This window comes from Plecotus auritus (genome assembly GCF_963455305.1).
Source record: "Plecotus auritus genome assembly, chromosome: 1".
Taxonomy (NCBI): domain Eukaryota; kingdom Metazoa; phylum Chordata; class Mammalia; order Chiroptera; family Vespertilionidae; genus Plecotus; species Plecotus auritus.
In genome coordinates this window covers 141044305-141055652 of record NC_137770.1, presented here as the reverse complement: position 1 = coordinate 141055652, position 11348 = coordinate 141044305, and the positions used below count along the sequence as shown (strand labels likewise).

Below are 11348 nucleotides of genomic sequence, written 5' to 3'. Positions count from 1 at the left end.
AGGACACCAGCGGCACAAAGCCCACGCCATCTTAAAGAACAGAACTGCTTGAGACTAGGATCCTAGCCTCGCCCCCACCCAGTCTGGTCTCGGAAGCAAACCAGGACCCTACAGCCGCTCTGGTAGAAGACCTGCCACCACAGCTGCAGACCCAGGAACACCAGGACTCCAGGCACCCGGCCGCAGATTTCTGTGAGTCACAAAGCCAACCCCCTCCCCCGCCCCCCCTACCCGCGGCAGCGACATAGAAACTACCAGATCCCAGCCGCACAATAAGGCTTTCTGCACACAAAAAGCAGTGGCGACTCTGCCTGACTTTGAGCCTTGGTGTCAGACACGGGAAGTTTGTTTCCCGAGACTAGTCTTCGCGCCCAGGCAGGGAGACTGAGCGGAATTCGAGCCTAGCTGCTCATCCCTAGGGAGGTGGTCTTCTGCGAGCAGATCCTGCACCCATGCAGGGCAGGGAGACAGTGCTGAACTTGACCCCGGACTTGTGAACTTGGGGAATTTGTTTCCCGCGACTCGTCTCCATGCCCAGGCAGGAAGGCAGTCCTGAATTTGAGCATAAGTGCACGACCTTGGGGAGATTGTCTTCTGTGACCAGATCCTACACCCACGCAGGGAGACAGCACTGAATTTGAGCCTGGGGGTGCAAACCTGGGGAGTTTGTTTCCCATGATCAGACCCTGCACCTTAGCAGAGAGGCTGCGGTGAATTTGAACCTGGATGTGCGGTCTCAGGGAGTTTGTTCCCCACGACCAGACCCTTTGCCCACACAGGAAGGCAGCACTGAATTTGAGCCTGGGTACATGGACACAGGGAGTTTGTTTTCCACAGTGCACACCCATGTGACCAGACCCCACACCCACACTAAGGGGCAGAGCCACCTGACTTTGGTTCAGGGCAAGCGCACACAGAAGGCTGTTTACCGCAGGGCAGAGGTGAACCTCCTGCCAACACAGTGCAACTGAGCAACCCGGTCTCCTGGGCAGATCGGAGACCCTGAATCTCCACACAAGAGGCAGCATTGACCACCAGTGACTAGACACCGTTCCTCATTACGTGCGCCTGAGATCCCTGATTCCCAGTACATTCACACTAAGAGCCAGTGACTCCAATTCTTGGTGCATGTGCACACAGGGACCTGATTCTCAGTGTGAGGTAGCACCAAGAAACAGACTCTGATACTCGATTCTCAGCATGGACACAGGGAGCCTCTGACTCCTGACACGCAATAGGGGACTTTGATTTTTGGCACACGGCAGTGGGTTCTCTGTTTCAACGTGGTGCAGGCAGGGTCCCTGATTCTAGGTGCACACACGAGGCCACACTAAGCGCCTGTAACTCTGACCCAGGGCGAGCGTTGTTCCCACCAACCCACAGCAACCGCACGTCTTGGTATCAGAGCTTTCAGTGACACTTAGGGGGTGCAAAACTCCCACTGCACATGGTCCAGGCTCCCGCAACTCGACATCTGAACCTTCTGGTGATAGTCAGAATGGGGAGATAATGAAGCAATCCCCAGAGGAAAGAAAAGGAGGAATCTCCAAGTAAGGAAATAAGTGAAACAGAAGCATGCAACATGACAGAAAAAGAATTTAGAGTAATGGTCATACAGTTCATACACCGGATGAACGAGAAAATCAACAACCTATGTAAAAATCAGGAAGAAATGAAAAATGATATAGCTACAAAAAAAATACCACGAAGGCTTAAACAGTAGACTAGAAGAAGCAGAGGACCGAATCAGTGAGTTAGAAGATCAGGTACAGAAACAAGCCCAGTCTGAACAGCAACTGGAGAAAAAAAATTAAAAAGCAGGAGGAGAGCCTAAGGGAGCTTTGGGACAATGCAAAACGAAATAACATACGTATAATAGGGCTGCCAGAAGGACAAGAAGAGCAGCAAGGATTAGAAAATTTATTTGAAGAAATAATGACAGAAAACTTCCCTGATATGGGGAAAAAAAAGTTACTCAAGTACAAAGAGTCCCAAGCAAGATGAATCCCAAAAGACCCACACCAAGACATGCCATAATTACAATGGCAAATGTTATCGACAAAGAGAGAATCTTAAAGGCTGCAAGAGAGAGACAGAGAGTTACCTACAAAGGATCCCCCATCAGATTATCAAATGATTTACCAACAGAAACACATCAAGCTAGAAGGGAATGGAAGGAGATATACAAAGTGATGCAAAGCAAGGAAGTCAATCCAAGAATAATCTATCCAGCAAGACTATCAATCAAAATTGAAGGGGAAATCAGGAGCTTCACAGACAAAAAAAGGCTAAGGGAGTTTATCACTACCAAACCAGCAATGCAAGAAATGCTAAAGGGAATGCTGTAAAAAGAAGAAACAAAAAGGTAAGAAGGAACACATCCTCAAAAAATAAAAATGGCTATAAACAAGTACCTTTCAATAATAACTTTAAACATAAACGACTAAATGCTCCAATCAAAAGACATCCAGTTGCAGAATGGATAAAAAAAATCATGACCCATATATATGCTGTCTACAAGAGACCCACCTCAGAACAAGGGACTCACACAGACTGAAAGTGAAGGGATGGAAAAATATCTTCCAGGCAAATGGAAATGAAAAAAAAAGCTGGGGTAGCAATACTTATATCTGACAAAATAGACCTCAAAGTGAAGGCCATAACAAGAGATAAGGAAGGCTACTTCATAATACTAAAGGGATCTATACAACAAGAGGATATAACCCTGGTAAACATATATGCACCCAATGCAGGAGCACCCAAATAAATAAAAAATCTCCTGGAAGATATCAAGAGAGAGATAGACAACAATACAATCATAGTAGGAGACTTTAATACACCACTGACATCACTGGATAAATCCTCTAGACAAAAAATCAGCAAAGAAACAACAATCCTAAATGACTCACTAGATCAGATGGACATAATTGAAAACTTCAGAACATTTCACCCCAAAGCTGCGGAATATACGTTCTTCTCAAGTGCACATGGGACATTTTCAAAAATAGATCGCATACTGGGTCACAAGCAAAGTCTTCCCAAATACAAGAAGATTGAAATCATACCAAGCATCTTTTCAGACCACAATGGCATAATATTAGAAATAAACTACAATAAAAACAATCCAAAACACTCAAACACTTGGAAGCTGAATAGCATGTTATTAAATATTGATTGGGTTACCAATGATATCAAAGAAGAAATTAAAAACATTCTGACAACTAATGACAATAAAAACACAACAATCCAAAACCTATGGGACACAATGAAAGCAGTCCTGAGAGGGACATTTATAGCTCTACAGGCCTACCTCAAAAAACTAGAAAAAATGATAGTAAATCATCTAATGCTACAACTCAAAGAATTAGAAAGAGAGCAGCAAGAAAAGCCCAGAGTGAGCAGAAGGAAAGAGATAATAAAGATTAGAGAAGAAATAAATGACATAGAGACCAAAAAAACAATACAAAAGATCAATGAAACCAAGAGCTGGTTCTTTGAAAGGATAAACAAGATTGATGAACCTCTAGCCAGGCTCACCAAGAAGCAAAGAGAGAGGACTCAAATAAACAAAATCAGAAATGATAGAGGTGAAATAACAACAGACCACACAGAAATACAAAGGATTGTTAAAAAATATTATGAAAAACTCTATTCCAACAAACTAGACAACCTGGAGGAAATGGACATATTCCTAGAAAAATACAATCTTCCAAAACTCAATCAGGAAGAATCTAAACATCTCAACAGGCCAATAACTATGGAAGAAATTGAAGCAGTCATCAAAAAGCTTCCAGCAAACAAAAGCCCAGGCCCAGACGGCTTCACAGGAGAGTTATACCAAACATTCAAGGAAGAATTAAACCTATCCTCCTCAGACTATTCCAAAAAATTAAGAGGAAGGAACACTTCCAAACTCATTCTATGAAGCCAGCATCACCCTAATACCAAAACCAGATGAAGACAACACAATGAAAGAGAATTACTCATGAACATAGATGCCAAAATCCTCAACAAAATCCTAGCAAATCCGACCCAGCAGTACATCAGAAAGATCATACACCATGACCAAGCAGGACTTATACCAGGGATGCAAGGATGGTACAATATCCACAAATCAATTAACGTGATACATCACATAAACAAACTGAGGGGGAAAAAAAATCACATAGTCATATCAATTGATGCAGAAAAATCATCTGACAAAATCCAACACCATTTCTTGATAAAAACTCTCAGCAAGGTGGGAATAGAAGGATCATACCTCAACATCATAAAAGCCAAATATGATAAACCCACAACCAGCATCACACTCAATGGACAAAAACTAAAACCATTTCCCCTAAGAACAGGAACAAGACAGGGATGCCCTCTCTCACCACTCCTATTCAACATAGTACTGGAAGCACTAGCCATTGCTATCAGACAAGAAGAAGGAATAAAAGGCATCCAAATTGGAAAAGAAGTAAAACTATCCTTATTCGCAGATGATATGATACTGTACATAGAAAACTCTAAAGACTCCATCAAAAAATTATTAGACTGAATAAATGAATTCGGCAAGGTAGCAGGATACAAAATTAACGCCAATAAATCTATGGCATTTCTATACACCAATAGTATACTTACAGAAAGAGAGACTAAAAAAGCAATCCCATATACCATCCCACCAAAAAAATTAAGATACCTAGGAATAAACTTAACTAAAGAGGTAAAAGACCTATATGCAAAAAACTACAGGACACTGAAAAAAGAGATAGAGGAAGATATAAACAGATGGAAGAACATACCGTGACATGGATTGGTAGAATCAACATCATCAAAATGTCCGTTCTACCCAAAGCAATCTATGGATTCAATGCACTCCCCATTAAAATACCAACAGCATATTTCACAGACCTAGAATGAACTCTCCAAAAATTCATCTGGAATAAAAAAAGACCCCAAATAGCTGTAGCAATCCTGAGAAAGAAGAACAAAGTAGGTGGGATCTCAATACCAGATATCAAGCTGTATTACAAAGCCACTGTTCTCAAAACAGCCTGGTACTGGCACAAGAACAGACATATAGATCAATGGAATAGAATAGAGAACCCAGAAATTGACCCAAACCACTATGCTCAATTAATATTTGACAAAGGAGGCATGAACATAAAATGGAGTCAAGACAGTCTCTTCAATAAATGGTGTTGGGAAAATTGGACAGATACATGCAAAAAAATGAAACTGGACCACCAACTTACACCATACACAAAAATAAACTCAAAATGGATAAAGGCTTAAACATAAGACAGGAAACCATAAAAATACTAGAGGAATCCACAGGCAGCAAAATCTCAGACATATGCCGAAGGAACTTCTTCACTGATACTGCTCCTAGGGCAATGGAAAAATAAAGAGAAAATAAACAAATGGGACTACATTAAAATAAAAAGCTTTTTCACAGCAAAAGAAACCATCAACAAAACAACAAGAAAGACCACTACATGGGAGAACATATTTGCCAATGTTATCACTGATAAGGGTTTAATCTACAACATTTACAGGGAACTCATACAACTCAACAAAAGGAAGATAAACAATCCAATCAAGAAATGGGCAACGGACCTAAATAGAAACTTTTCAAAAGAAGACAGAAGGAATGCTAAGAGACATGAAAACATGCTCAAAGTCACTAATTATCCGAGAGATGCAAATCAAATGCGGTACCATTCTCACACCTGTCAGAATGGCTATCATCAACAAATCAATAAATGACAAATGTTGGCGAGGATGCGGAGAAAAAGGAACCCTGGTGCACTGCTGGTGGGAATGCAGACTGGTGCAGCCACTGTGGAGAACAGTATGGAGTTTCCTCAAAAAACTAAAAATGGAACTCCCATTTGACCCAGTAATACCACTTCTAGGAATATATCCCAAGAAGCTAGAAACATTAATCAGAAAGGATATATGCACCCCTATGTTCATAGCAGCACAATTTACAATAGCTAAGATTTGGAAACAGCCTAAGTGCCCATCAGCAGATGAGTGGATTAAAAAACTGTGGTACATCTACACAATGGAATACTATGCTGCACTAAAAAAGAAGGAATTCCTACCATTTGCAACAACATGGATGGAGATGGAGAGCATTATGCTAAGTGAAATAAGCCAGTCACAGAAAGATAAGTATCACATGATCTCACTCATTTGTGGAATATAATGAACAACATAAATGGATGAATAAAAACAGTTCCAGAGACAGAGAAACATCGATCAGACCATCAAACCTTGGAGGGAAGGTAGGGAAGGGTGGGGGTAAGGGGGAGAGCAACCAAAGGACTTGTATGCATGCATATGGGCCTAACCAATGGACACAGACAACAGGGGGGTGAGTGCATGAGTGGGGGGGGGTGGGAGGGTAATGGGGGAAGAAGCACACATATGTAACACCTTAATCAATAAAGAAATTAAAAAAAAAAGAACTGGAACAGATAACATTAAATCTTAGTTTATACATGAAAATCCTGAAATTGATAAAAAAACGATTTCTTGTGTAAGAAAAAATCCCATTAATTTTTAAACATTTCCTATGCATTTTGGTAAAGACTATTTTTATTCTCTTCATAGCATTTTCCTCTTTGAAAAACTTAGTTTCATTTATATGTTTTCCATGTTTTTTTCTATATTAAAATTACTATACTTTAAAAATCCATTGTTACTTATTGGCAATATAAATAATTTTGTGCTTTTCAATGACACCAATGTCATGTTCCAGTTGCTTCATTTCTTCTTCCAGCTTCTGCTTGCGGATCTTCTTTGGTAAGGAATCGATGAAGACGGAGAGGGACTGGAACTCTTTATGCACCTCTTCCCAGTTCTTTTTTAGCCCCTGCAAATGGTAAAGGAAACTGTAACTACTAAAGTCAACTGCCAAAGTAAAGTAAATTGTAAAGCAAACTAAGTGATAGAGAAGACTACACTGGTAAGGGAAATGTAAATAGGTTAAAAAAACAAACTGACAAAAAGCGACTTTTAAATTGATATGTATTTATCAAGTACTTGGCCACAGTAACAACAAATACTGTACAGAGGTCAAACCCTGTCCTGATTGTGTGCTCAGATCCCAGTGGGAGTATTTATTTGCTCTGTTTTTAATGTTACTGTACTTGTCTTACCATCAAATATGCACATGCAGAGTTATGAATAGTGTAAAACTAAGCTCGCAGGAAATGCTTTTTGGTAAAAACAACAACTTAGAATTGATATCCTTAGACATTAAAAAAACATTTTTGAACAGAAAATTATTTCTTAAACATTAAAAAAAATTTCTTTAGAATTTTCTTTTCAAACCATCATCCTCATTATTCAACAGAAAAAACCACACCAAAAGACTTGATTCTGACTTTTATAGTCCTATTTTCTTACACCTGACTAAATGGAATTGTACAAAATACCAAAATTCAATTTCACAAGATATTATATTTTATGTCTCTTTCAATGAATTAGAATTCCTCCTTCATAGAGCCAAGGATCTATACTTTCCACTAATGTATTCTAGAAATTACTGAAATGTCATTAAAAGTAACACACATGCTAATTTAATAATGTAGTTAATTTTTATATTCTCAGTAACCAACAAATTCAAAATTAGGGATCTCTTAGGAGCAATAAAGGTTATTTCTATCTCTGTGTTGTTACAATTTCTTATCACAGTACACTGAGGCCCCACTGACAAAATGGTATTAAACTACTAATTGAATTCATGCAATGAAATTTTGTAAATTAACACTTTCTTTTATTCACTATATGCTTGTTATTTTTTTTTTTACAAACAAAAAAGTAAAACTGAAAGTACAATAAAAGTATTGTCTTGATAATACGGTCCTTGAAAATCATGACCATGCATTTAGGTTTATGAGAATATTAGAAGTGTCTTATATAACAACTAGAGGCCTGGTGCATGAAATTCGTGCATGGGGGGGTGTACCTCAGCCCAGCCTGCACGCTCTCCAATCTGGGACCCCACAAGGGATGTCTGACTGCCCACGGACATCCCTCTCACAATCCAGGACTGCTGACTCCCAACAGTTCACCTGCCTGCCTGCCTGATTGCCCCTAACCGCTTCTGCCTGCCAGTCTGATCATCCCCTAACCACTCCCCTGCCAGCCTGACCGACGCCTAACTGCTCCCCTGCTGGCCCAATTGCCCCTAACTGCCCTCCCCTGCCAGCCTGGTCACCCCTAACTGCCCTCCCCTGCCAGCCTGGTTGCCCCTAACTGTCCTCCCCTAGAGGCCTGGTCACCCCCAACTGTCCTCCCTTGTTGGCCTGGTCATGCCTAACTTCCCTCCCTTGAGAGCCTGGTTGCCCCTAACTCCCCTCCTCTGCCAGCCTGATTGCCCCTAACTGCCCTTCCCTGCTGGCCTGATCACCCCTAACTGCCCTCCCCTGCTGGCCCGATTGTCCCTAACTGCCTTCCGCTGTCAGCCTGGTCGCCCCTAACTGCCCTCCCCATGCAGGCTTGGTCTCCCCTAACTGCTCTCTCCTGCTGGTCTGGTCTCCCCTAACTGCCCTCCCCTGCAGGCCTGATTTCCCCTAACTGCCCTCCCTTGCAAGCCTGGTCCCTCACAACTGCCCTCCCCTGCTGGCCTGATCATCCACAACTGCCCTCCCCTGCAGGCCTGGTCCCTCACAACTGCCCTCCCCTGCTGGCCTGATTGCCCACAACTGCTCTCCCCTGCTGGCCATGTTGTGGTGGCCATCTTGTGTCCACATGGGGATGGCCATTTTGTGTGTTGGAGTGATGGTCAATTTGCATATTACCTCTTTATTATATAGGATGCCTTCATAATAAACCCTTATAATAAAAATTTAATCTTGTAGAAAGTTTCCAGGGATAATAACATTTCAATGAGTTATTTTCATGCCTAGGTAAAAAATAAAGTAACGATTGGATAGGGCATACTATATAGAACAGGTTGGTTAAAAAAAAAAAAAAAGGATAACAAATTTTGAACCTTTGAGTGAGAGTATATCAAAGCTTTGGGAAAGGAGGAAGATAGAAGGAAAAGTATCCAGGTTAAATTTTTAAGAGGGGGATGGTTTAGTACAATTCTTAATAGTACATGAGCTATAATTCAAATGGGAAATATATTTCCACAATGCTCCACAGGGGTATCTATTGCAGAGAGGAAATTTATACACTACAAATATCAAAGGTTGTTTATTTCTAGTTGGATGATATTATTTAAAAAAAAATTTATTAAGTTTTTAGTTGGGTGATAGTTCCACATTATTTGTGGTCACAGCAGCTACACTTTTTCCTCTATATTTTCTTTTAAAGGATAGTTTTCTTTATCTTCCATTGTGTACAATAACATTTGGATCAAAGTCAATAGCCAAGAATGGCCATTAAATGTAACTAATATTACATATTATTGAAATAATCGCTTAGCTGTTTTTTAAGACTTTTCTTATCTCATCTAAAAAAATATTTTATCCATTGCAGCAATAGTGATTTTTCCTTATTTTTATTTCTGAAATTTTCTCTCCTTTATTTTAATGCTGAAATATGATTAATTTTGGAAAAACTTCAAATGGGGAGAAGCAGTCATAAAATAGTGCCTTGGAGAGAAACCAAGATGGCGGCATAGGTAAGCACCTAAACTGCTGCCTCGCACAACAATTTCAAAACTACAACTAAAAGAACGGACACCATCCAGAACCACAGGAAAGCTGGCTGAGTGAAAATTCTACAACTAGAAGGAAAGAGAAAAGCTCACAGAGAATTGGAGGTACGGCAAAGGGTCTTTGTGCTCGCAGAGAGGAAGGGCGGCTGAGAGCCTGGCTGACTTTCTCTGGCAGAAGGGGGAAGGAAGCCCCCGACCGCACTGAACCCCAGTTCTGACTGCACTGAACCCCAGTTCCGGGCGAGCCCCTGGGGACCCACGCTCTTACGGGGGGAGTCTGGACTCTCGGGCGGAGACTCAGGAACCGGGGAAGGTGGAGGACTGAAAGTGCGCATGCGCCAGTGTGCACAAAGGCTGCGGAGGTTGCCACAGGCTTTCCCTAGTGGAAGGGAGTCAGAGGCTCCTGAGTGCACTGAGCCCCAGTTCTGACTGCAGTGAACCCCAGTTCCAGGCGAGCCCCTGGGGACCCACGCTCTTGTGGGGGGAGTCTGGACTCTCGGGCGGAGACTCCAGAGCCGGGGAAGGCGGAGGACTGAAAGCGCGCGCGCGTGCACGCCAGTGCACACAAAGGCTGCGGAGGTTGCCACAGGCTTTCCCTAGTGGAAGGGAGTCGGAGGTTCCTGACTCCACTGGGCCCCAGTTCTGACTGCACTTAACCCCGGTTCCAGGCGAGCCCCTGGGGACCCACGCTCTTGTGGGGGGAGTCTGGACTCTCGGGTGGAGACTCGGGAGCCGGGGAAGGCGGAGGACTGAAAGCGCGCATGCGCGCGTGCCAGTGCGCACAAAGGCTGCGGAGGTTGCCATAGGCTTTCCCTAGTGGAAGGGAGTTGGAGGTTCCTGACTGCACTGAACCCCGGTTCCAGGCGAGCCCCTGGGGACCCACGCTCTTGTGGGGGGTGGGTCTGGACTCTCGGGCAGAGACTCAGGAGCCAGGGAAGGTGGAGGTCTGAAGGCGCGCACGTGCGAGCAAGGGTAAGGCTGACAGGAAGCCAAGACTGAGACTCCACCCCATCCAAGCTGAGCACAGAGGCTATTGCAATTTGGCAAGTCTAATCCTATAAGGCTGTCTCCAGCACCGAACCTCTCCCAGCATAGACACAGCTGATCCTTACAGCCAACTGGCCTGGAGGTCAATTCTTCCCAGTGATACCAACAACAATCAAGACTTAATTACAACAAGGCTGTACACACAGTTCACAAAGGGGTGCACCAAGAGTGTCCACCTCAGGTTAACTGGGGAGGCAGACCCACTGGGCCATATTGGAAACCTAGCACACAAATCTACCTTACCAACTCAGGGAAGCAGTGAAAATGCGGCGTCAAAGAATCAGATCACAAACGAAAGAAATGGAGGAAAACAAACGACTGGATATAGAATTCAAAACCACGGTTATAAGGCTTTTTAAGAATATCCTAGAAAAGGCCGATAAATATAATGAGACCCTCGAAGATATGAAAAAGGACCAACTAGAAATTAAACATACACTGACTGAAATAAAAAATATTATACAGAGACCCAAAAACAGACAAGAGGAACACAAAAATCAAGTCAAAGAATTGAAACACAAAGAAGCAAAAAACACTCAACCAAAAAGGCAAAAAGCAAAAAAAAAAATCCAAAAAGTTGAAGATAGTGTAAGAAGACTCTGGGACAACTTCAAGTGTACCAACATCAGAATTA

The 11348-nt window shown here is 42.4% G+C and overlaps 1 protein-coding gene across 1 annotated transcript in view; it reads right to left on the bottom strand.

Moving 5' to 3' along the window:
• Positions 1–6694: 6694 nt before the first annotated feature.
• ENKUR (enkurin, TRPC channel interacting protein) overlaps positions 6695–11348 on the bottom strand; it is a gene marked incomplete at both ends in the record, with an annotated part of 32880 nt that continues 28226 nt past the window's right edge. The window contains one exon of the mRNA XM_080668041.1: positions 6695–6868. Coding sequence (XP_080524167.1) covers positions 6695–6868 — 174 coding nt within the window. The remainder of the gene's footprint in view (positions 6869–11348) is intronic.